Genomic DNA, 26,968 nt, shown 5'->3' on the forward strand with positions numbered 1-26,968 from the left:
GTTTAACGTCCCAAAGCGACTAAGGCTATGAGAGACGCCGTAGTAGAGGGCTCCGGAAATTTCGACCACCTGGGGTTCTTTAACGTGCACTGACATCGCACAGTACACGGGCCTCTGGAATTTCTCTTTCATCGAATTTCAGCCGCCGCGGCCGGGATCGAACCCGCGTCTTACGGGCCAGCAGGCGAGCACCATAGCCACTGAGCCACCGCGGCGGCTTTCGACTAAGAACGAATGCATTATCGCCCATATGAAAGATGCAGCGCTCAAGAAAGCCAACGCTTTTATTTTCCGAAGCAAAAGGCCAACGACCAGTTCTTTACAGACAATCATGAATTTTCGCTCAATAGGCTGAAACGGTTTAAAATGGAACATCAAAGTTTACGCTTACCCTTTATTTTGTAACGAATGAATCAGGCAAAGTGGCTATGTAAGCATATTTAAGAAAGCCCTGAGAATCCCTGACCACCCAGCACACGGAACAGCGTAACTGCATGCGCCAGAGGGCGTTCACGCATATTTGAGCGGCAACTCGATGAAGCGATGTTCCTCGGGACGCAACGTACGATAGCTACTACCGCCGCCTATCGCGTTGCCGATGCTACGCTCGCTTGACGCTACGAGACTTGGCTGAAAAGCGGTCCGCCTCAACAGTGTTCACACACCTCGCGATATCAGAAGAGCATAGCTGAGAGTACAGTTCTGAAGACTTAAACAGGCATGAACCACACAGGGCGCAATGATGGATGTTCTTATTGGGTAACAGTTTTCAAAAATATTTAGATGTATGAACACGAGGAACATTGCATGGCCCTGCCTAACTATATTATTGAGGTGGTGACACTAGCGATCCGGTGCAGACATTTCCTACAACACCTTTTTCTCTTTCACAGCACCTACCAAGCTTTTAGTGAGCTTTTTTCTTTCGCCAAAAGGGGTCAATGACACGTACCCACTGCGCGGAATTCACCGAGACGCAGACGATGGCTAGCAGATGCTCAAAACGTTTTAATAAAAAAAGAAACAGCGGATTAAAATTACGAACTAATTGGCTGCTGCGATATGGGGGACTCAAGATACACGTTATGTCAAGAGGAGCCTGAATAGAAAGAAGAGGGCATCCAGGAAAGCCGCACGAAGCAATTCTCCTACTATCTGGGAAAGATATAGTAACCTTTCCGACCTAACTGCTGCTGCAATTCTACAAGCGAAAGAAAAATATTTTAGCAACATACTCCCCAATTTGATTATAACCAATCCTAAAAATACCGGTGCTCAGTGAATCCCAAGTGTGACCATGTAGTGCTTGTCCTAAGGGATGAGTATGGTTGTGCCGTTTCTTTAGAGCATGTCGTTGAAACATGCAATCAGTACTTCGATAAGGTATTTACAGACGAGTTGGCACTTAATAGCGCGCAAGAACTCCCTCTCTGATGGACTCAGTTTAACTTCTAGCCTATCGTAATCTCCGCAAACGGCATGGCGGAGGCGATAGATAGACATCTTCGCTTTAGTTATTTAGTTTCTGTGTTACCTTTATTATTTCTGTGCATTCATGACCGATTTAATTTAAGCGTCTAGTGTTAAGCTGTCATGCACTGTGCACTTGTGTTTAGAATATCCCGACACCGTTATTTCCTTTTTATTAGAGTTCTGCTATCCTAGATGAGTTGTTTGTTTGCCTATTTACCGTAGCTTTATTCCAGACTACTTGCCATCTTATGTGTTAATCTGGCTTTTCCTGACAACACCATATCTTGTGTTCGTAGTTATGAAATTCCCTGCTGGGCTTCTATGGTACTTCAATCAATAAATAAATGAATAAATAAATAAATAGCGCTAAAAATTAGGTAACAGAAAAAAAATTGGCGGTGGCTTAGCTAAGGTCAAGCTGGATATCTCGAAGCGAAAAGTTCTCGCTGCTTTTCAGCGAACTCCCAAGCTACCACTTCTAGATCGGTGTTTCTGCGCCGTCCGACTCTTGCTTGTTCTTCTCGTTCCATGGCAAGTGTCTGCGCCTGTTTTATGGGCAAGCACACCTTATAGACCAGAATTTTGAGCCTTTCCCTTGCGCGGCCATTTTGCACCGACTGGCGCGCCGCGGTGCGGGCGTTTCTTTGGGGACAGCGGGGCTGCGGCAGTTCCGCGGCCGCGCGTGCATATAGCCGCGCTTCGGGAGCTAAAAAAACCTTGTCGAGCATACTTCCGCTGCGTGGCTGTGTTGCAGGAAGTATTTACGTTATCACAGCGATAACATTGACGCGTTTTAATGACATTTAGTTTGACATTCAGGCTAATTGTGCCGGCGCTTAGAACGCGCTCGCGCTTATATCGAATTCCGTCTTGGTGCTCCACCGCAAAGAAACTTTTTGTTCAACATCAAGCATTAGGTGTACGGCTAGCATGCTGTTCCAATCCCCATGTACTCTTATTCCTTCCTGGCGGCCAGCCATAAAGGCCCCCCCCCCCTCCCCCTTCCACAAACAGGGCTTTCTTGTCGCCGCGCCAATTTATCAACAAATTACCGCTGAGAGCTCAACTGAGTCGCAGCGCCAACAGAAAACAAATTTTGTCATGGTTTATGCAACCTGGTGCATAAAAACGTACTTTCGCTTAATTTATCGAAGCTTGAATAGATATGAGCTGCTAATCCAGCTTTCACTAATTCTGAGGTCCGAAGTCGCGTTATTTTATTCAGGAGCTCTCGCCGCGTGTGAGAGCGTCGCGTAGCCGTTTGGTTAAGTGTAGAAATGTAATGAAATCGCGCATATTTTTCTATGAATAAGGTAGACACCGCACCGCTGCGGTGGCTCAGTGGTTACGGCTCTCGGCTTTTGCCCAAAAGACGCGGGTTCGATCCCGGCCGCGGCGGCCAAATTTCGATGGAGGTGAAATTCTAGAGGCCCGTGTACTGTGCGATGTCAGTGCACGTTAAAGTACCCTAGGTGGACGAAATTTCCGGAGTCCTTCACTACGGCGTCCCTCATAGCCTGAGTCGCTTTGGGACGTAAAACCTATATAAACCAAACCAAACTAAGGTAGATACCAACAGCAGAAAGATACTATAGATAAACCTTTACCCCCCAGATACCTCTGACATGCGTGCGGAAAAAGCAGCTGAAATCGGTAGCGGTCGTGCTTACAATCCTGTGCATGAAATGCGTTTAATGGGAACAAGAGCAAGCTCAGCGCAAGGATGCCGAACACGTACTGGTGATCGAAAACACGCGCTCCGTCGGGACAACCGTCAGTCTGCAGCTCGCCTAACCAGTTACTACTCCACTGAGTCAAATCAATAGTTCTACATTCTGATGCATAAAATTATCATAGATGATATCGCACGTAAAAGGCGACAACAAACGACACGACAGCGCAGAAATCTGCTTAGAAGTGCCGGTTTCCAGTCCGTACATTACCTGGTCGACTACCCACGGATGTCACGTTAACGAGTAACTGAGCACAAGATAACCGCAGTACTATCTGGAAGAGGGAAAATGTGGGTAGTGACGCACAGCACACACCCTCATAGGTTAGCTGATGGAGCACAGCAACGGCAGAAGCGAACGCGTAAACATGCGTTCTACGCGCGGCGCCGGCGCGACCCGCAGTCCCTCGGGCCGCGCGCGCCGACAGATGGCGACTGGTGTCGAGAGTAGGAGCGCGCCCGCAGCCTGCGTGCGAGGGTAAAAAACACCTTTCCAACGTGGGCGCTGCCATATTGTTTCCGGCGGCGGAACTGGTTTCCAGCAGTCCAGAGAGGAGGCGTTTCACCGCTTCCACCGTGCTAGCGCGAGGTGCCCACTGCAGTCCAGGGAACAATATGGCAGCGCCCAGGGAGCCCTTTTTGGAAAGGTGTATACCCGTCCTTTCAAATGTGCACTGCGCACGGCTGCGGCGAAATATCAAACGGTGGCGAGGAGGAGAAGCGGCGGCGCACATGCGCAGTAGCGCGCGGCGGCGGCGAAAGGTCAGGCGCGGAGTCATCGGTGGTGGCGGCGACGGCGGCCACCGGCGCCGCGCGTGTCGTCACTCGGTTTCGGGCATGCGCATAAGTGGCAAATCTGGCCTCCGGCTCACGCGAAGCGCGATGATGACTAGCCTAATGAAGCTTTTTGCTTCAAAAAGAAAGGGAATCTACGTTATGCACACTGCGCAGCGAACAAATCCTGGTAGCAATAAATATAGTAGTGTTTACGGGACGCTTAATCGTTGATTATGTATGCGACAATAAACTTATAGTGAAGCTTTGTAAAATAATAAGAAGAAAGTGATGCGATAGCATCACTTTAGGTCCACCAATTTGGGCCTACCCGCTCCCATAGGCAACTTAGCATTTGTTGGTCGCAGGTTCGATTCCCGTTTGAAGGCTGACTCATGGTACTATCAGCAGTATTGTGCTACTTCTCACGTAGATTCGAACAGAGAGGGCCCTTACTTGTGCTGCAATTTAGGGAATCACAGTTTTTCACCTGCAGCAACATCATAGAGGAAGCTGGTGTGGCATTCCGGGTGTACATAAATAGGAAGCAATGGCGGCAACGGTCCCGATCGCGGTCGCAGGTGTTTCACGACATTCAGATGCATCATGTTCTAATTCTATTTCATTCATTTGCAGTAGATGCAGTAGTATATATTAGTATTGAATATCACTTGTTAACACGGTATTTTCCTGCATTTCATGATCCCCCCAACGCTTCGACGAATTGCATGCTTCGTTATGGGACTTTTTGAGGGACGCCGCGTTATGCTTTCCATGAGCCACCAAATCCTTTCGCAATAATAACTTTATCACCAGCGAGAAAATATGCCTAAAAAAGAATAACGGAGCATCACCTTGCAAGGTAACTGTTTTGTCAATTGTTATTCACTGGACACGGTAGGTGCCATATAAAAACACCCAATTATGAAAGTTGTAAACTCACCAAAAACGCAGAAATAACTGCTAGGCGCAGAATACTTTAAAAAAAAATTGCCCCCGATTACGTTACTTCCCAATGTGAAATTTGAGCGCAGCTCATCGGCTGTTTCAGCTTCTGGACAGATTGAGGCAAAGAATTTGAGCAAGGCATGCATGTACTATTAGAGACAACTTATTTTTCGCTCATTTTCCATCTTCAAGAAACACTCCACTAACAGTTCTTGGCTGTTATGAAGGGAGCTTTTTGGTCGGAGAAATGGATATATGCTCGACTTGCCGCACTAATGCCTGGTGCTCAAAGACGAGTGTGCAAGTATTTCGCGAGGTTGTCACAGCCGTGGGAGGCGTTACGAGCGAGAGGACAGGGATGTTTTCCCGCATAAGTGGTAAGAAATTCCTGTTTGCCTTTATATGTACAGGTGCCGTCAGAAGCCAATGGACGGCAATAGTATTAACGAAAAAATTTATTCATTGCCTCCCCCCCCCCCCAATTCATGCATTCTTGGATACATATGTGCAGCCTAATTGTGATTTTGCGAATTGCACTGCGCACCAACAAACATGGAACTTAGATTTAAAGAAATTAATTTTATTTTTAGAAAGCCGCCTTCCATTTACATTTGACGGCGAGTGTACATTAAAGTCCCCACCCACCCTGCCACCCTGGCACGAGGCCGTTAATGGTTGATCGTGAGAGTTCGCTCACCGTTGTCGGCTCAAACGCATGCAGCCCACATCTCTCTCCTATCACCCCACGTACCTATAAGCGCGATGCAGGCGTCCACTGACTCAGGGAGCCAGTTATCCGCATTTCCTTTCCTTAAAATAATCGGAGTGTAGAACGTTGTCAACGCCAACGCCAATGAACACAATGAACGCCGACGGCCTAAGGCTTCAGTACCGCGTTTCTGCCGACACGTTATCAAAGACAACGCATGCAGCGCAAATCTGTCACTGCCGCCACGTAGCTTAAAGAAGGATTGAGTGGTCCACTGTTCCAAGAGGGCAGCCATGTCCCTTCCCTCTGATTCATGTGTTCACCGAGATGTGCGAGAGAGATACTGCGTCATTCCTTTTCCTCTAAAATCAATTTACCGGTTTTACCCTCTGTTTTCCAGCGTAAAGCGCGACTAAGGTGTCCACAGCTGGTTACAACAGAGAACAGCGACGACGACGGCGACGCCGCCAAGCATACAAACGTGCGCCAAAGATCTGCGCTCTAAAACCCGTCAAGTTCGCTTTGTAGTCGGTCGTGTACGTAGAGCCTGAAAGTTTACTTTAGGAAATATAATGAAGTTTTGTTTAGACTCCGTCAACATAGTCATATTATTATAAACATCGTCGATGCTTTTGACAATTCAATTTCTGCCCCTTTGTGGTTTTAGTGGGGCTGCGTCGCAGTTCCCAGTTCATGCCACCGAAAGCTGATTACAGGAAGGGCTGGATCGGCGTTCAGACTCAAAATCAGGCAAAATGATTTCAGTAATAAGGGAGTAATTACTCATTGACGTCCACCCGAGCGCAGCCAAACGGCTACAAAGGAAAGCTATACAGCTTTCTCAGAAACTTCGTAGTTAAAGAAAAATTCGTCCTGGTCCAGGGTTCGAACCCAGGACCACCGCTTCACCGGAGCAGTCGCTCTACCAATTGAGCTAACCGGGACGGCAAGCTCATGGTATGGCGAGAGCGAATTGATCAATAACTCGAAGTGGGAACATTGTTGACCAAATGTGTTACGGGAATCCCCCAAGGTGGAGTAGATTTGTAGTAAGGGAGTAATTACTCATTGACGTCCACCCGAGCGCAGCCAAACGGCTACAAAGGACAGCTATACAGCTCCGGTGAAGCGGTGGTCCCGGGTTCGAACCCCGGACAAGGACGAATTTTTCTTTAACTACGAAGTTTCTGAGAAAGCTGTATAGCTTTCCTTTGTAGCCGTTTGGCTGCGCTCGGGTGGATGTCAATGAGTAATTTCTCCCTTATTGCAAATCTACTCCACCTTGGGGGATTCCCCTAAAACATTGGGGTCAACACTGTTCCCACTTCGAGTTATTGATCAATTCGCTCTCGCCCTACCATAACCTTGCCGTCCCGGTTAGCTCAATTGGTAGAGCGACTGCTTCGGTGAAGCGGTGGTCCCGGGTTCGAACCCCGGACCAGGACGAATTTTTCTTTAACTACGAAGTTTTTGAGAAAACTGTATAGCTTTCCTTTTTAGCCGTTTGGCTGCGCTCGGGTGGACGTCAATGAGTAATTACTCCCTTATTAAAAATCTACTACACCTTGGGAGATTCCCCTAAAACATTTGGTCAAAATGATTTCAGCCTGCTTTCTTATAATAGAGTCGACAAAATCGAGCACAACAGCGACGCGGGGAACCTTCATACGAGAGGAGACAAAACTGGCCGTCTATTCGGGCACTCTGCACTGCACGTCTCTTTAAGCTAAAAAATATCGAAAATCCAGTTTTACTGGGGTTTATTTTTCAATTCACTCTTTCTTTCTGCGCCAGCAAGGCATAAAGCGCGGTGTTACGACGTGCCAGTACTGCCACGTCATTACTGTCACGCGACTGATCGCGTTGTTGAGATTTCTGCTTTGAATTCGGGAATGACGAGCAGTGGCTTAATTTGGCGCAGCAAGTGAAGAGATCGATTCCAAGTTTTATTATCTTTTCTCCATCAATGCAGATATTTGGGAAGATGTGCGGAGTGGTTTCCGGCACAACGTTAAATAGAAAAATTAGTATAGCTGAGATCAGGATATTTCTGTATGCATACTGATACCCAATATGCAAGAGAATGTGATTTGAAGCACAGGAGGTTTTCATCGCATTAATATGTGTGTTCTAGGTTTTGTGGAATTCACCGTCCCAAACCGACTCAGGTGGCCACTGCGGTGGCTCAGTGGTTATGGAGGTTGGCTGCTGACGCTAAAGACGTGGGTTCGGTCCCGGCTGCGGCGCTCGAATTTTGATAAAGGCGAAATTATGGAGACCGTGTACTGTGCTATGTCAGTAGAAGTTAAAGAACCCCAAGTGGCCGAAATTTCTGGAACCCTCAACTACGACGTCCGTCATAGTCAGAGTCCCACTGGGGCCTTAAAGCCCCATAAACCAAATCGACTCAGTCTACTAGAGACGCTGTAGTGGAAGGCTCTGGATAAATTCGACCACCTGAGGGTCTTTAACATGCACTGACTTTTCGCAGTATATGGCTCTCTGGCATTTCTTCTCCGTAATGAGTCCGTCGCAGCAGGTGTTGAACCGGCACTTAACCAGCTTGTTTCGCAGCAGAATAAATGCATTACCTTCTGTTGCAGCTGACTGTTTTACAGGTGATACAGCTTCTTTGCTGGTTACAAAATGCGCTTCTGCGAGCAATCGATCTGCGCATAATCTCTCATTGTTTTGCAAGAAGCATTACAGCAAGAGGCACGTTCTTGATTTAGCTGAAGCAACTGAAAATGGAAGAGCACGTAAACTTTTTCATCTGCACACCTCAAGCTTTATAATAACTCAGAAGTGGCAAAGACAAGTTTATTCATTCGTGATGGAAAGCTTCTGCGCAACCTGAAATTTACCGTGTCATTCCCACTTAAACACACCACAGGTAACTAACACACATCCATAATTGGTTTGGTTTGGTTCATGGGGTTTAACATCCAAAGCGACTGAGGCTATGAAGGCTATGAGAGACGCCGTAGTGAAGGGCTCCGGAAATTTCGAGCACCTGGGGTTCTTTAACGTGCACTGACATCGCACAGTACACGGGCCTCTAGAATTACACGGACCTCGTGAACAGTTGTTTCGGTAGCCGGCGAGTGACAACCATTACTAGGCTGTTCCATCTTCCCGTCACGCGAGCAACGCAGATTGCAAAGCTAGGCATCTATCTAAAATCTCAGTTACTGGCAGAAAAGGTGCAGCGAACAGCGGTAGGATTTATTGCACGGTGCACTACAGCATGAGGAAAAATGCGTTCCAATTATTCGCAGCTGCAGTCGGCAATTTTATGTCGGTGGTTGCAAGAAACACTTTTTGGGACATAGCTTTCAGTTTTCACGCAGTTAAAGAAGTCCACTGAATAAAGGCTCCGACAAGCGTATATAGAGACACTGTGTGTATTACTAATAATAGCTACGCAGAGCTGGATTTTTGTCGAACAGTCAAAAATACACCCGTTGCATCTAGACCAATCAGATCGCGCGTCGGCTGATTCAGAACACCATTTTTTTTTTCTTGCGTGAACCTGCGCGGTACCATCGGAATTAAGAGCTAGGTAGCTAGGTATCCACAAGAGCAGGAACAAGTTATAGCTTTTTCTAACCGTGCTGTACTATAGACCACACGTGCCTAAAGCTTGAAGCATGGCAAAAGTAGTTTTTACAAGGCGAAAAAATATACGACTACTTACGCCCAAGAGTGCCCGTCTTGCCTCTTGTTGCCTTCATCTTGACTCGTCTGACTGACCGCAGACGTGCGGACCTTCCCTGCAGCTCGACGCCGCCGCCGGACGCTATACGCTTTTATCTGGACACGGAGCCTTAGTGGGGCTCTGCGCGTCCTGCTGATAGGGGTTTCAAATTACAGAAGTTGGAGCACCCGCGAGATGCGAAGAAGGGATTGCCCGTTGGGCGTGTAACAAGGCTGCTTCTCTGAAATGTTTCCTCTTCACCGCAAAGGTCTCGTCAAACCAGCTGAGACATTTTTCGCGGCGCTGGTTTGCGCGATTCGCGCAGGCGGTTGCTAGGGGAAAGATCATCTGATTAGGCGCGCATTTAACAGGCGATGTCGCCGAAATGATGATGTGGCTGTCTAAATGCGAAGCCGCTCCACACGCTCCAGAAGACTTGGCTGTTTACGATTCTGCAGCACCACATCCTCTCTTCTCAAACATTTTGGCCTGGCATGCTTAGTCGAGGTAATGAGATTGTCGATAATGGTTTAATCGAATCGCACACTGAAATGGCCATTGCACATTTTCATTCAGACACCACCTACCCGGTTCTCTGACCGGCTGTCAGCAATAAATTCCAAAATTGGGCCTGTTTAAGAATCCGAAAGAGCGTCAACCATGCACGAACTTTCCAGTTTTACCGATATCTAACTTTAGTGTTGATCTGCCATACCACATCGGAACCGGACCAACGCTCCTGTAATAATGAAAGAGAGGCAAGCTGGCAGCGTACCACAGGTCCGCAGAACCGGCTCTCTCACAAGCCCACTAACAGCGATGTGTCCACCTTCTGCACACCACAATTTTTTATGTATTTTGTTATGACGGCCTTCCGTCAAAATCGACGAGGAGCTTCGCAGCCACACACTGCGCATACATGTGCGATGTCCGCAGTCATCAACGTTACAGCCTCTTCCTCCACTCCTTGGACTGTCTTTTCTGGTGTTCAACGGTAGATCTACTCCTCCATTTTTGGTGGCTCTCATTAATGTGCTGCCGAAGGGAGCCTGTCGTTCTGCTTGTATTCGTACCTAGTTGCTAACTTTATCCGTGCTTAACATTAATGTTTTAATAAGGCCGGAGGATTACAACCATTCTGGGGAAGGGAGTTTACCTACGTTTGATTCCCCGTCGCGACCTTTCCAACTTCATACATTCGTTAAAAATTGAGCTAAAAATAAAATGGACCATGTTTTGCCTATTTTAAAACTTCAGGGCGGCAGAATCAAACTTGCTCATTCCGTCTCGCGAAATCGCGAGATGGAAAAAGTACGGCTGTTTTCCCGGAGTCTAGGTTTGAGTGTGTGTTAATATCTTCCAAAATAAAAAATAATAACCTTCCATTGTAATATTATCTATATTTGATAGAGAAGAAGTACGTCGAAGCCCACTTATTAAGAACAACGTATAGAAAGAATGTTTCATATGTGTTTAACGAAGAAAATGTTTGCTTCGACACCATACAACGAACGCCAATTGATCCTTAGTGGCCATTTCGCATTGGTATATCGACGTGCAATCATACTCATCAGCCCGACTACTACGACTGCAGGGCAAAGGCCTCTCCTATGTCTTCGGAATTAACCCTGTCCTTTGCCAGTTGCGGATACCATATCCCCGCGAACTTCTTAGTCTCAGCCACTCACCAAACTTTCTGTCAGCCCCTGGTACGCCTGCCTTCTCCCGGAATCCAATGAGTTGCCCTTAAGGACCAGCGGTTATCTTGCCTTCGTATTACATGCCCTGCCCAAGCCGATTGCTTCCTCCTGATTTCAGCTAGGGTGTAATTAACCAGCGTTTCTTCCCTCACCCGCTCTGCTCGCTTTCGGTCTCTTAACGTTGCACCTATCATTGTTCTTTTCACAGCTGGCTGCGTTGCCCTTAGCTTAAGCTGAATCCTTTTCTCTAGCATCCACGTTTCCGCCTCGTAGATTAGTGCTGGGGCAGAAACGTGGAGACAATAATTAGTTTTACTAATGATATTGGCGATGATAATAATAATAATAAAATAATAATAATGTTTTTATTGGCACATCATCAAGTGATACATACACAAGCGGGCCTGTCAAAGCCGTGAGGAGGACTGCAGGACTAGGCCCGGCAGAATCGGCGACCAAAAATTAAAAGCAATAAAATCATCATGATAAGTGTATATACACTAAAATACAACTCTATAAAAGAAATACTATGGTATAAAATAAAAACACTACAGAAATAACGTGTTCTCTACATCATTTGGCCTTAAAACATCGCCAATTTTAACATCCGTTTTAACTTCTACTTGGGAGTAGCGGACAATACATGACCAGGAAGACTATTGAATATTGAAGGAACTTGCATACCTCATCTTCCATAGCCGTGTCTAGTTGAGTATTTAAGAACAGTGTAGTGCTGACCTTTACGATGAATTCTGGCAGCAACTGATTTAGTCTTGAAGGCAGGATACCAAAACTGTCGCAGAACAACTGTTTGTTCATAGAAACTCTCATAGTACGGAAGAGCACGAAAATGAAGCAAGTTTACTTGAGAGGGAAAGGAATGTTCATAGGCGGTACTTTTCAACATGCTTTTTAGAAGAGCACCCACAGTATCATGCCGCCTTTTTGAACAGTGTGCAATATCTGTGATGCCATACTTTTTAACACAGTGTGCCATTATATCCATGATTGTCTTCTTTACCGATACAGTAAGAAACGGTTTAATTGCAAACAATAACCATGCAGTGCTATGTAAGCTGCCACAAATATACGCCATGCGAGTTTGCCACAGGAGATCACTATCAAAGTAAAGCGCAAGATATTTTATACAATGGGCACGTTCAACTTGAGTGCAACTGCAACCTTTATCGTTGTGACACTGTAAAAAATACGAATCAGTCAGTACAGAAGCGGTTTCTAAGACACAATAATTTTGGTATTTGCTGGCTTACCAGAAGACCATTCAAAGAAAACCCGTTCATTGCATTACAGATACTTGCTTGTTGTAAAACATCCGCAGTTCTGTAGGAACATTTTCTGGACCTTTAAGATAATAAAATGAAATGAAGGAAATGAAACGTGCGTGGTAAATAAACAGTATTTTCGATATGCTGAAAGGCCAGGGAATTTTTTATTGCTGAAGCGAAGTTATTTATAGACAGACTGAAAGAATGGACCCCTGAGCAACCCCAGGCTTCAACGGCTGGCTGCAAACGGCTGTGGTTTTATCAAGGGCTACGACTTGTTAGCGGTCTTGTAAATAACTTATCAATAGGTCATGAAATAGACCGCTAAATGCAAGCAGGTAGAATTTTTGCAATAATATCTCATGATTTACCATGTCAGAAGCTTTGGCGATATCCAGAAACTGGCAGCAGGCAAATACATTGTTATGTAAAGTTGCGTACAATTCATCTGCGAATCTAGAAGTGAAAGCGTTCCGCGGCCTTCAGTAAAACCGAACTGTCGGTGAGACAGAACAGAAATTTTTTTCACAAATGATGTCATTCACTCTGGCATAAATTTTCTAAAAGCTCGGAAAGTATTGGTAAAACGGATAGGGCCTACAATTATCAAGATTGTCTCTCTTGCCATTTTTATCATACTTGGTATTGCAGCAGTCTCTAAGAGTCCGGTAAGGATAGACAGAAGGATGTTTTCCACAACTTCATAATTTCTCTTAATCAGAGACACTGCAATGCCACCAAGACCAGGTTGTTCATTACGTTTGAAGCTGAAGATTATGCGCGCAGGGCAATTGCCGAAACTTCCGGTAATAAAAGGCGGATGCAGACATGGCACCATCGATGAACATCTAGCGACAAGGATGAACAAGACCGAGATACACGTGTAAAGTGGTTGCTGAACAATTCAACTGTTTCGTTAGGATTACACAAAAAAAAATGTCCTGAAAAGATTACTCCTTTCCGTTAACGCCTCTCAAATTACTGATCACTGACCAAGTTTTGGCGGGGTTTCCGGGAGCTTGTCTAATTGCTCACGGTAGTACTTCCGTTTAGCGGAGCGAATAAGCGGAACCACTCTGTTTCTTGCGGCTCTGTGTACGGTGCGCAGTCCACAATTTTTGGAGAGGGTTTACAACGCTTCCACAGGAAAGGGTTGTGCAGAACTGCCCGCAAAGTAGCTGCATTAAACCAGACATGATAACTTTTTTTTTGCGGATGATCTTCTTGCAAGCATGTTCAGATACCCTTAATTGTTGGCAGAACAAAGAATAAACTAAATCATAAGGATTCTACCTAGCTGAGACCTAGGTCTTATAATTAATATCCAATTGGCGTTGATTTACTGTAGTGAAGTTCAAGTTATTTTGAGCGGCGTTAGAAGTTAGCAGCCCTTGATTCTTACGGTAGTACGGTCAAAAAATCGGCAAACTGTAAAATAATGATGGGCCAAATGTGGCGTAGTGGCAGCTGAGGAAAGATTGTAGTCTGGAGCACGTGCGTCTATGCCATCTAGACCATACCGAAATAATCTACCTCCCACCGCTTCCTACCACCACTGCGCGTTCGTAACATTTTCTATGCCGGACGCTGAAAGAACGACTAGGTAATCTGCCACAACTGTTTTGAGGGACATACTGCATAATATTCATGTCGCTAACTATAAAAAATTTATATTAGCCTCTATGATTATTTCAAATTTTCGTAAGAAACGTCTGACGCTGTATGATCGTGGCCGCCGGTAAATTGCAAGCAACATCAATGATCTTTGCTTGGAGCAAAATTGCCATGCTAGGCATTCTGCATGGACAAAAGGTATTTCACTTCAAGATATATAAAACGTGCCAAAAGCATAGACAGCAATTCCACCACCTCTGCGTGAAGAACACATAGGGCTGGAATAATATTAAAAATAAAAACAATAATAATTTAACGATTCGGTATGGCGAATTCAAATTACTAAGCGTAACGAGCTTGATCGAATACCCTTTAAAAGATGCGCAAAATTTCTACCGGCTCAACTAGGAGAGAATGCACCGCTATCTGGCCAATTAGTCAGTTGCAGCGCGTCAGACTCTTAACCTTGGCGCGCACATCTGGTATCACTTTGGAGTACGCAACCCGCTGAACTCTGTCATTAAACGCAGGAAGCGGGTACCGCTGCGCCTCCCTTGTATTGCCAAACTCTGGAGCTTCCCCGTTTTCCGACCTCTTCTCTGCAAACTACCTCCGCGCTCCTAGCGAGCTATACTTCTCAGGTGGCTTTGGTAGTTTAGTTTCCGATTACCCGCTTTGCTCGTGACACCAGGGTTTGATTGTTCTGTATCTTCAGCGCGCTTGCCTGCGTCGACGCCTTGCTTGTTTTACAAAGTCAAGATAAGAGGAGAGCGGCGGGAAACGGAAGCACAATGCAGTTTTCTTTTACTTAAATAAATACTTGCTTGACCAAGGCACTTATGTCCTTTAGTTTGACGTTGCTGCTTTTACCTCCAGGCGACATCGTAGTGTGTCTGAGCTAATGTGAACAGTGTTCTCTATACCATTCGTGGAAGAATTGTCAACGGTCCTTTGTAGCTGCCGAAAGCATGCACTTCTCGCCGCGGAATCCGCGCCGAGAGCGCGCTTTTACAGCGGCAGGTACTATGTGCTCTAGTGTCACGAAAACAGGGCTAAATATTTTCTATCCTACTTCTCGGTGAAATTATTCCGCAATAACAAGTTTCTAGGCGCTAAAGCATGTTCGGGTTGTGAAAAAAGAGGTGCTCCTTGACAAGGTTGCCACGTTCGGTTGATGCAGCCAAATTCGGCCACATCGAAGATAGTCGGTGTTCATATCGATGGGTGACCTTAGAGGAAACTGTGAAGGCAGAAAATTTTCATCCGAAGCTTCGCCCTTCCCTTTGGTCCTGAGTCGATACAGCTCGCGTTAAAAACAGGCACGCGTCCGCGATTTCTTTCTCGGTGGTCAATTTTACGTGAAACCGGCCTAGTTTTGACGCTGGCGTATACAGGCGTTGCAGTCGGGATGGCGAGAATATCCCGATCGGTCGCAAACTTTATGATGTCACACGTTGAGCTGTGGAATGAGACTTATTATAAGCTATGTGATATTGTGATCACAAGATAGCAACATAGTAAGATATCAGCTTAAATAAATTACTCCTGCTGAGGACGAAATTGAGTAATTAGTTCGGAATCCAACTCATGACCTTTCAACTGTCAGTCATGAGACATTACCTCCTAGCCGTTCAGACACATTCGTCGACTTAGCTAAAGAGAGATCTTGTGTGCCTTGTGTGGTCACGTGGTCTAGTACGACTACTGATATATGCTAATGAGTGTAATGAGCAGAAGGTAGCAATTAAGAAAGTGGCAAATATTCACAAATATTCATTAACGCTGCGGGGTGATGGCCTCAACGTGGAGCTTATGTGCTCCGTTTTTTCCAGCGCAAAAATATGCTGCACACAGTGGCGCCAGCACAAACTGCCGGCAGACTAAACGCCGTTTGTGCTTCTGGGGGAAAATAAAAACCAAGGGAGTGAGTAACCCCAGAACGACTCACTCACCCCGGAGCACGACCAGACACACCGTAAAGTGTTGAACATGTCGGCGCACACAAAACAGCGCAGGGCAATTCACCAGGCGGACACGGTCTCTTGGTTATCGCGAAGCTGTACAACTGTTAAGCAGGGAGCTCCGTTATCGCAGGTCACTACGTAATCTTTCAGATATCATCGAAGATTCGTTGCCTTTCACTTTCGCAAATATACTTTCGGGATGCTAAAATAACAACTAGAAACCGGACTTTCCGCTCTTACAGTGTTCCTGCCGCAAGCCACGGCATGTCTCCGCTTATCTGATAAAAGATAAATTCTTAATGGCCTTTTACGTATAATGAAATCATTACTGACACTGGTCATCGTTCTCTCAATCACCGTACGAGGGGATATCCATTGGTGCATAATAATAGCTGCCATGGAGGTCAAGCTGAGCGTACAACCGCAAGAGGCATATACGCAGTGAGGTTGGTGCAGCGGCGAGGATAGCATGTGTCCTGTAGAGCGAAAACGCCACTCAGCCACACAGCCGTAGCGCTGGCATCCTTCGCTCTAAAAGCGCCAAAACTAAAACTGAAATCTGCCGGCGCTGGTAACAGCAGGAGGTTCAAAGTGTAACCTCGATCTTCAATCGCCCCGCAGGTCCTTGAGTCTTCTACAGGTTCCTACCGTATTTAGCACCTAAACGCCAGAAGCACTGCCTGCAAGGCGCGAGAATTGACCTCGGCTACAATACATGCACCACCAAAACATAACTAATTGTTTTGCCATGCAGTGGAAGTCAACGCTGTGGTGTAAATGTTGTAGGAAAGGGTGAAGAAGGAAAAATTGTTCGCCACCCCTGGAAAAATTCGCTGTGGCTTAGCTTGGTTAAGCCTGGTAATTGCGAAAGCAATATCCGTTCCTACGCCATGGTTCAGCTGGTAGTGTAGCTGGTGGTGGAGCTTGTGGTTAGACTTGTGGCGATGCATCTGTTATACAATCGAATCCAATCCAATCCAATCGGTCGCCGCTTTATACAGCTGTATAACGTCAAACACCTGTGGCGCGCCTGGCGGAGAGAGCCGGAGTTAGGCCGCCGTTCATGTGCACCGCCGTCGCACACGGACGGCTTGAGATGGTCGCCCAGCTCTTCAGCGTGACGTCACAACACCTGTGGCGCTCCTGGCGGAGAGAGCGGGAGTTAGGCCGCCGTTCATGTGCACCGCCGTCGCACACGGACGGTGCGAGTGGTCGCCCAGCTCTTCGGCTTGACGTCACAACACCTGTGGCGCTCCTGGCGGAGAGAGCGGGAGTTAGGCCGCCGTTCATGTGCACCGCCGTCGCGCACGAACGGCGCGAGTGGTCGCCCAGCTCTTCGGCTTGACGTCACAACACCTGTGGCGCTCCTGGCGGAGAGAGCGGGAGTTAGGCCGCCGTTCATGTGCACTGCCGTCGCACACGGACGGCGCGAGATGGTCGCCAAGCTCTTCGGCGTGACGTCACACAGAGGTCATGCGAAAGGTCATTTCATGTGCACCGCCGTCGCACCGCAAAGGCTTGAAAGTGAAAGTAGCAAAAAATAAATTTGGTATTTTAAGTGTTCCTTACTGATTCCACTAAACCTCTACAAAAACCAGTATTGCAAACAGAGAGTGCTCAGTACAAAGGCAAAAAAATATTTTCAAAATCTCTAGAGCGCCAATAGGTAGTAGATAATTTGCAACTTTTGGCTTTCTTTCATACGTATTTAAGCTTCGCTGGAATTTCAGTTATTTATTTTCATTTATTATTACTATCAGGGTCATTTGACATTACCGAGTGAAGTGATTAAACGAATGACACATTAAACAAAATCAAGCAACACAGCAAAGTAAAAAATACAATTTGTTAAGCTCTTAATTATACATTGTTAGCTAGTGCATTTTTGAACGTCTTAAATGACGGCGATAAGGCCAAATGCACAACATCGCACGACACGGGCTTTTTTAGACCATGAATGAGGTTTAGGACGCAATTTCGACACCCAATGAATTAAACTGTTTTGCCGGGCGGACTGTGTGTCACGCACACAATTAACTCCTTGCCCTTTATTCTCTTTTCCAACCTCTTCTTTCGTAGCCATTACATTGCCGGCGCCATCATACTTTAGTTTATTTAAGCTCCGTAGAAAAAAAATTGGCTGTGGCTTAGCTTGGTTAAGCCTGGTAATTGCGAAGCAATACGTGGTTCTGCTGCGGTTCTTCTCGTTCTTCTTCTGTCTCCATAGCTCGCTGATGCTTTCTATTTGCAATCTGCCGAAGCGTATAGGCTGGAGGCGGCATCTCATGGGCTTGACGAGAAGAGCGTAGTGAGGCCGCGGCCGTGGCTATGCGCCGCGCAATGCAACGGCGTGAGATGGGGCCCCATTTTTAAGCAGATGGTATGACGTCACATAGCGCGCCGCGCCCCTGGTGAGAGGAGCGGGAGTCAGGCCACGGCCGTGGCTATGCGCCGCGCAAGGCGACGGTGTGAGATGGGGCCCCGTTTTTACGCAGATGGTATGACTTCACATAGCGCGCAGCGGCCCTGGTGAGAGGAGCGGGAGTCAGGCCACGGCTGTGGCTATGCGCCGCGCAAGGCGACGGTATGAGATGGGGCCCCGTTTTTAGGCAGATGGTATGACTTCACATAGCGCCCAGCGGCCCTGGTGAGAGGAGCGGGAGTCAGGCCGTGGCTATGCGCCGCGCAAGGCGACGGCGTGAGATGGGGCCCCGTTTTTACACAGATGGTATGACGTCACATAGGGCGCAGCGCCCCTGGTGAGAGGAGCGGGAGTCAGGCCGTGGCTATGCGCCGCGCAAGGCGACGGCGTGAGATGGGGCCCCCTTTTTACACAGATGGTATGACGTCAAGCAGCGAGGTCACGCGAAAGGTCAAGCGTGGCTATGCGGCCGCGGCACGGCACGGGCTGAGGTGGCGAAAGTAGTATTGCTTCGCAATAAAATAAAACAGAGGCTCGGTACCTGTAGCACCGGCGGTGCGTTTGAGAGAAACATGAGGGGACAGATGGAGTCAGTGATGGCTGAATTCAGAATTTCAGGTAGAATGCGCGGTGGGATAGCAAAATGCGCAGGATATAACGAACGCCTAATTACAACCTTCATAGATTACTAGAACGCATTTGAGTCAGTCGAAAATACAGCACTCTTAGAGTGTGTACAACAACGTTATGCGAAAATTTTAGAAGATATGCACAACCACCACCGTCCATCATAGAGTCAACAATAAAATTAAATAAACAAAATAGAGTCAACATTAAAAGGCTGGGAGACACGATCTCACCAATGCTAATCAGCGTCTGTTTACAGGTGGTATTCCGAGGTGTTGATTGGGAACAACTGGAGATATTAGATAATAGAGAATGCATTGGTAACGTGTGCTTCGCGGTTAGCACTGCCTTCAGATTTCACCCAGGAGACGAATGGCGCAACCTGGTCAATCAGTGAAACAGGCGCCGCCGCCGTGGCTCAGTGGTTATGGTACTTGGGTGCTGACCCACAAGACGCGCGCTCGATCCTGGCCGCGGCGGTAGAATTTCGATAGAAGCAAAATTTTAGAGGCTTGTGTAGTGTGTCAGTGCACGCTAAAGAACCACAGATGACCGAAATTTCCGGAGCCCTTCACTACGGCGTCCTTTGTAGACCTAGTCGCTTTGGGGCGTTAAACCCCCATAAACTATAAACTTAATCAAGCAGAGCAAAACGGTAGTTAAAAAATTAATGGGCTGACAACGAAAGCCATGTCCAAAAGTCTTGGAAGGAAGCAGCAGTTTACAATTAGTAGCGAGATGCTGTTAGTGATAAGGGAATACGTCTACTTAGGACAGGAAGCGACAGCTGGTTACGATCACGAGATTGAAATAACTAGAAGAGTAAGAATGGGTTCGAGAGCATTTGGAAGCTTCTCCTTTCTCGTGTTTGTCAATATCCCTCGACAGAAAAGTAGCAGCTTTATCTCGCAGGTAGTCACCTAAGGGGCAGTAACATGAAGGCTTACGAAAAGGGATCAGCCTGCGTTAAGGACAACGCAGCGAGTTCTGGACAGGGAAATGATAGGTTCAACGTTAAGGGATTTGAACAGGGCAGAATGGGTCAAGGAACAAACACGGATTAATGACATCCTAATGAAAATCAAGAGAAAAAAGTGGGCTTGGGCAGGGGATGTAATGCGAAGGTAAGATAACCGATGCTAGTTGCGGGTAACGGATTGGATTGCAACAAAAAGTAATCGTACCAGTAGGCGGCAGAACGTTAGGTAACGGGATTGGATTAAGAAGCGAGTACGCCCTTCAGAGGGCATACTCAGGCTACTTCTGCTACACGAACAGTTCGTGCACAACTTGGTTGGCTATAAGTGGGTGTGTTTCGATGGCCGCGCCTGTTTTCGCCGTCTTGTTGTGTATAAGGACTCTGCTGCGTGAGCAGACAAGCGAAGGGAACGTAGGGGCTCGTTATGACATACATGACGGAAGCCACATGTCACTGAAAGCAATAATCTTTTTAAATAATTGGCGGTGTTCATCAATGGGAAGTTAATGGGGTAATTCTTTTCAAACATTATTGATTAGGAAGGAGAGGAAAAAATAACCACATGCCGCTGGTGGGTTACAAGGCACCGACCTCTGAATTTCGTGTGTGATGCTCTACCAGGAGGTGGAGGAAAAAACTTTTATTAAGCAACCCTTAAAAGGAAGCCAGTGAGGGTGGGGATAGGGATAAGGGGGTTACAGGAACAGGTGGGCCCTCGCGGTCGCGTTAGGTGGCCAGGAGCCCATGGGCCCTGGCGACCTCTGTAGCCCAGGTCACCATCCGGAGCTGAACCTCCGGCTGTGAGCTGTGCAGCACGGCCTCCCATCTCTCCTGGTCGTCGAGTCTCAGAAAAGGGGGAGTTGGAGTATTAGGGCAGGCCCTAAGTATGTGATACACATCCGCCTTAGGGTGCTGGTATAATTTGCAGGACGGATGATAGTCCCCTGGGTGCATGAGGGAATACAGGTAAGGGTTCGGAAAAGTGTCTGAATCCGTCGCCAAACGACCTGCTCGGCCTTATTTAGCGATGTATGGGGAAGGGAGTAAACTAGTCCGGAACTCCGGTAGTGAAGCGTCACTTCATGGTACGTCATCATGCGTTCCCTAGCACTGCGGAACGAGGGGAGGCCGTCCACCACCCGGTCGGCGAGTCGTCGGGCGTGATTGTGTGCAGCCGTATTCCCCGGGTGTCCGCAATGCGCAGGAACCCAGATGAGTGTGATGAGCGGACTCGGTGGTACAACACTGTTCAGAACACGATGTTCTGGCGTGTGAACCCGTTTTTTGGCGAAATTTCGTTTGGCTGATTTAGAATCCGAGAATATGTATTTTGCATTTGTTTGAGTAATGGCCAGGGCTATAGCTGCTTCTTCAGCCTCAACGGGATGTTGAACGCGATTGAGAGTTAGAGCTGAGCAAGGACTCTACCAACTAGGCTATGGCGACGGGTGTCCAATCTTCTGCTTTTGCTGGTGTTTGTGTAGTGCAACCGAAACTTTAGAGTGTTCACCAGCGCCACCCTCGCCCATAGTGGCGGACGTAGTACGTCCTCACTAGCGTGAGGGCTTCCATGTCCATCGTTCTCGGACAAAAAATTTTAAAATTAGAAAATTGCAAGATACTCCTAAGAAATATTGAACCTAATCGTCCATTCTTGTAATATGTTGGAAATTCTTTTTAAAATGTTTGAATCGATCGCATCGAACAAATAAGACTGCCTTAGAAAGCCATAGGGGAACACTTTTGAGGATAGCAAAAACTTTAGTTCCTTTAAGTAACTAAACTTAATGAAGAAAAAAATGCAAGACTGCCGTGGCGTGGCCTGTGGATATATTGATTGGTGTAGTGATGTCTTCAATTATAAGAAAAAATTGCTTTCATAAATGGTTTTCCGCTCAAAAATGGTTTTGTCCAGAATTATTGGCTTCCATAGGAACTTTATCGAACAGCGAGGGCGGAAGGTGTGCCAGAACCCTCTTTTGGTTCCTTTGGCACCAAGACTACCAGAATTTCGGGTCTTGTTAGCTATTGAGCGGACAAGGGTATTAAAGAGATACTCGTTATAACATGCATGACGGAAGCGAATAGTCGCCGAAACCAAGGAGCACTGGATGCATTTTAAAAAAAATAATTTGCGGTGTTTTCTTCTCCTTTCTAATGAGTTATCTTAGAAACAATTAATCTGTAAATCTCCCGTAGGTGAACACTAGAAAATTATTTTAAATAAAAGCATCCCTTATCCTCCTTGGCATCGATGACTGTTGGCTACCGTCACTGATGTCATGACGAGCCCATCTTTTCCCAAAGAGGACCTTGATTCTTTCAGTCGTGATGCTATAGGCGGCAGAAAGGGTTCCAGCAGAGCTATAGTTCTTAACGTTCGGTCAGGCTCCTACGTGGCAGTCGCTGTGATAAAGGGCGCACTACGTCCGCCGCTATGGGCGAGGGTGGCGCTGATGGAGGGTATCAAGGTTCGTTTATACTGCATATAAACACTCGCGGAAGCAGAAGACTGGGCAGCAGTTGCCGTAGCTCAGGCGGCAATTCTTGGAGTTCTTTCTTCTGAACATTTGACATGAGGTGGTTCGTGGTTTGCCGTATTTTCGTTGAGTGGTTAGCGATGCCTGCAGAACACTTTTCGTAGTGAGCATGACGTGTTTTTTTCACATCTTTTCCCAGCTTGTTTCTCAGCTTATATTGCTTTAAGCAGTCAAAAATTATAATTTTGATAAATAAGACGAAAAGTGTGTTACGTTCCTTGATTCTCTTTTGAAAGTGTTCTATCAATCCGTGGCTTTCTGACTTTTCCTACTTTTGCTAAATTGTAATACTGGAAATGACTGGTGTTCTCAATTTTCGCTATGAATGAATCGAGAGCTTCTATGGTGTCGTCTGAGTAGTAAACATCGTCCCAATTTCTTTCTGCTGTTAGTTTTTGGAATATCTTAATTTTTTCTTCATGAATAGCTGTGTATTCAATTCGTTGGCGTGAGGTTCGTATGGTGTTCTGTGTGAAGTGCGTTGGAAAAATAAATATCGGCAAATGGTCACTCGCGTCACCTAATAAAAGACCAGATTCAATATCGGCTAAGTTCAATACGGCTACAAACAAAGATGTAGTAGAGTTCCGGATGTGCTTCTCACTCTTGTTGGTACATGAATAACGTTTTCATATCCGTATGTAAAAAACACGTCAATAAGGTTTTGCTTATTTAAATCTGAACAATGAGCTTCTGCGTTTAAATCACGAACAACAATTGATCAGCTATATTGTATGCAGGATTCCAGCACTTCTTCAAAAAATCCAAGAATGTTGCCGAAGGAAGTCAGAATACTACTACAAACACTGGGCTTTCGCGCTTTATCATAATCGTCCGGCAATGAGGACTGCTTTGGAAAAAGTAAGAATTAAGAAAGAAAAACAAACGTTCAGTGCAGTTTTTCATTAAACAAGGCTCCTTAGCAATATCAAATTTGCAGTTGCTAAGTGGCCAATTTCGATTTAAAATTTTATTAAAAAGTTTTTCCTTTTTTTCTGCAAAGCTTGAAGAAAAGATTAGTAAATGTGCTCGAATCACAGAGCAACCTGACAAAATCGGCCCTAGATAGCCACTTCATTTCAATCCCACTCTTCACGCCAAAATAAATTTAAAAAAGTATGTCGAATCCACAGAGGCTGCCTCTCTCGCTCCATCGAAATTGCTTGCTCCAATTGCGAAGAAACGCTGGCTTGCCGCCTCAGTCTATAGTAGCCGGTCAAGCGGCAATCTCTCATTAAGGTATGGGTCTGGGCTAGTGGTAACACGAAGTTTCACATAACGCGAGCAGAAATACACACCGCAGAGAAGCTGTAACTCTGGCTGTTGTCACCAACAGAGAGGGAGAAAAGGTAAGCCCTACGACATGCCGGCCAAGAAGTACGCATGACGAATTTTACCGATGTTGTGGCTGCGTGACGCCAACCACGAGCGATTTATTGAAAAGCTCTACAAAAATGAACGAAAATACACCAATAATAGGAAAATAAGGCTTCTCTCCTTGGCGACACGCAGCCTCTTCAGTGAAATGCATCACGCGTGCATTTTCGCTTACTGAAGCTCTTAAGGAAGGTACTGTGCTCCGATATTCCGGGTGAGTTGGCTCAAAATGTAGAGAGGAGAGGGGGGTTAAGAGTGCCTTCATGTCACGACGATAAAAGAAAAAAACAAACAAATGCAGCGACGAGAGCTTCACGTAATCGATTACCAGCTACATCACATAATTAGCACGGCTGTCGTAGTGGGAAGCGTTTCTGTGGTGACGTTCTCACGAAAGCACTCCGCAAATTTTGACGTGACCAGGCAGAGTTTAACCCTCGCCGCCCTTCCCAATTGAGGGCGCGACCACACGCTGAAGAAAAGCGTGCTTGTGGCATTTGTACGGCAGAAGGTGCATTGTGTACCGATGTGTCTCCAATCGGAAAAAGAAAGGCATCGGGGTGTGCTCGAATCACGTAATACCGAGGCGGAAGTGCAAAATTTTGCTCATGAGGCGACGCCCCTTTGGCGTCACGTTATTCGCAGCGCGGAAAAGTCTACTTAAGGGTCAGCGGATGGGATCTTGCTCTGTTCGTGGCACCACCGATCTGTCTGCTTGAAGCGAGCTCTTGCTGTGCGTGTGATGCAACAGTCCCATATCAAGCTTTGACGGGCTGTTGCATCCTCTGGTGTTCTGGACACACTTAAAAAGGACAGCGGCTATTATACTTTCCTCGAAACAGCACCGGCAGAAAAAAAAGTGAGCAACGCAGGTCAAGCGACACGGCTGGAAACTAACAAACAGCACCAAAGCATGCGAGGTAAGGCATGCGAAAGCTTCCACTACAGAACACTTCTTCCTGGGGGTGCACGTGTAATGAAAAACTTCAAAGCTTGAAACCTCTAATCATCGGAATTAGCAGTCGTCAAAGGCGACTTCTCGCACTTCATTTCATGTCGAAGGAAGCAAAACTGGGGATGGACTCCTCAAAATTTTTTTTCTGACAGCATGTCACTTTGGTGATATATCTGCTCCAAAATGCGTGAACGTACCGTTTGCACATTTGATATTACATACGTTCTGTCACAATACCCAGAGATTGGTCATTTTATCGTAGCTGCTGCTTGGTATCATTGATTTTTGTCGAGCTGGTGACGGAAAGTACACCAAGTGCCTTAAATTTGACTGATCACAAAACTTTTTACTACCAAGCCTTCATATAGCTTCATATTTACCAAGCCAATCGGCTTGGTATGAAGCCAATCGGCAGGATAGACGGAGGCTGCCTAGTCAACAGCCGTGCCATGGATTTTTTGCCTGAGGTGCAAGGATATATAAACACTCTCTTAAGTATGCCCTTCTGCTCGGAAACGTCGGGCCATGAACCTCTATTTTTGTCGAGGCTATTTCAATACTCTCCAAACAATGTGTTTATGTACTGCGAGAGGATTGTATTACAAAATGTTAGGGGCATAAAAGAGTCGAAGCGAATAGTAATGGAATGCTCCAGCTGAATTGCCACGTAGCGAGAGCTTCCTCCTCGCTGCTAGAAAAAAAGAGATATACTGACAGCGCGGAGATTCCAGGCAGAGTGATTTTCTTCTTTGCAAAACAGAAACAAATTCAAAAGGAGACCGCGGAGGCAACGAGAGAAAGGGAGAGAGAGAGCAGGTCGACTCGACTTTTTGATGATACCCCGCCGCGCCGTTGTGAAGGGTCTCAAGTTATCGACGAGCGGCGCGGATTCGCGAGGCATCTCGAGTGTCCAACCCACGGCGGCGCCGGCGCGGCCCGCTTCCTCTCCTCGTCGTCTACAGCACCGTAGTTACTCTAGTTCAGATGGCGGGCCGAAGCATCACGGGTTCAGATCACAGGTCTGTGTCTGGTAGTTGATGCATGTCGTTCGAAATCGGATAAAGGGAATCCTTTAAAACCATAAACGATCTTTTAGAAAACTGCAGCCCAAAGTGTCCTGAGGGTAATTTGGCTCTGTTTTGTTAACACTTTCAGCTGAATATAAGCACAGAAAGCAGCCTCATCACGATCCTTCCCGGCTACTACTGTCAGTGATAAAACACCGAGTTCGTCAGTCGCAGAAGAATGCTGCTGTGGGAGCGCTGACAGTGATAGGAGCGAAGAGTGCCAAGAAAATACTAGGGACAGAGCAGCAGGAAAAGCAGATGTGTTTTTTATTTCCTGCTAAGGTCGGAGAACACGGGTCTGGGAAGAAGCAGTGCCAGACGTGACTCATCTGGAATCAAAGATGCGCCGAGGGCTGGCGACGGCGGCGGCAGCGGCGGAGCAGAGGCGGCGACGAGTGTCCGAGTCTGTCTTCGGGTCGCCGGACGGAGTGTCAAGTGTTGCCTGTTGATTGAAAGGCGGTTGTGTCCTCGACAGACGTCTCGTGTTTCGGACGTCCGGCAGGGGAGTTCGAGGACGTTCATCCAGCTGCGGGGAGGCAACGAGCAGAAGGCTTGCCGCAGTGGTCAAAGTGTCACATCTGTGTTTGATGGCTCTGTCTCTACCCCATCCCATCGACCGAGCTACGAGAGAGTGAGAGAGCCCAGCACCGCCCCCTGCCGTGGGTGGTACCTCGAGCGTCCACAGCTGCCCATCCGATTGGACATCGTTCTAACTTTATTCCCCAGTCAGGGATCTGAGGAATACGAAGCTTATTTAACGGGATGTTGTTTTGTGACCGGAGCACTCCCACAGTTTCCTCCATAGCGGAGTTCGACACCGTCCTTCGGAGCCGGCACCTGCGGGACTGAACGAGTCAATCAAGACCAGGGCCTTTCTGTCTTCAACAGTCCACAACTGAGCTCGTGAAACGAGCGCAGGGCCTTAAGAACAAGAATTCCATATCGAGGGAACGATGTCCCGGGACTGAGAAAAAGCAGGAAAGAGAAATCAGAAGTACAAAACGCCTTCGGAAAGAGATGTTTATTTTGACATCAAGCCCCAGCTTTCTGAAAAAAAAAATGAAAAAGTCGCCCTGCATAGGCACAACTGAGAGGTTGTTCATG

At 46.8% G+C, this 26,968-nt stretch overlaps 1 protein-coding gene across 1 annotated transcript in view; it reads right to left on the reverse strand.

Annotated features, from left to right (window-relative positions):
- LOC149360623 (complement component receptor 1-like protein) overlaps positions 1 to 9,443 on the reverse strand; it is an 87,580-nt gene extending 78,137 nt beyond the window's left edge. The window contains exon 1 of the mRNA XM_089572415.1: positions 9,334 to 9,443. Within this exon, the coding sequence (XP_089428541.1) occupies positions 9,334 to 9,370 (37 nt within the window). The 5' untranslated portion in view covers positions 9,371 to 9,443. The remainder of the gene's footprint in view (positions 1 to 9,333) is intronic.
- Positions 9,444 to 26,968: the final 17,525 nt, after the last annotated feature.

The sequence above is a fragment of the Amblyomma mixtum genome, chromosome 2 (genome assembly GCF_055824585.1).
Source record: "Amblyomma mixtum isolate Tamu chromosome 2, ASM5582458v1, whole genome shotgun sequence".
Lineage (NCBI taxonomy): Eukaryota > Metazoa > Arthropoda > Arachnida > Ixodida > Ixodidae > Amblyomma > Amblyomma mixtum.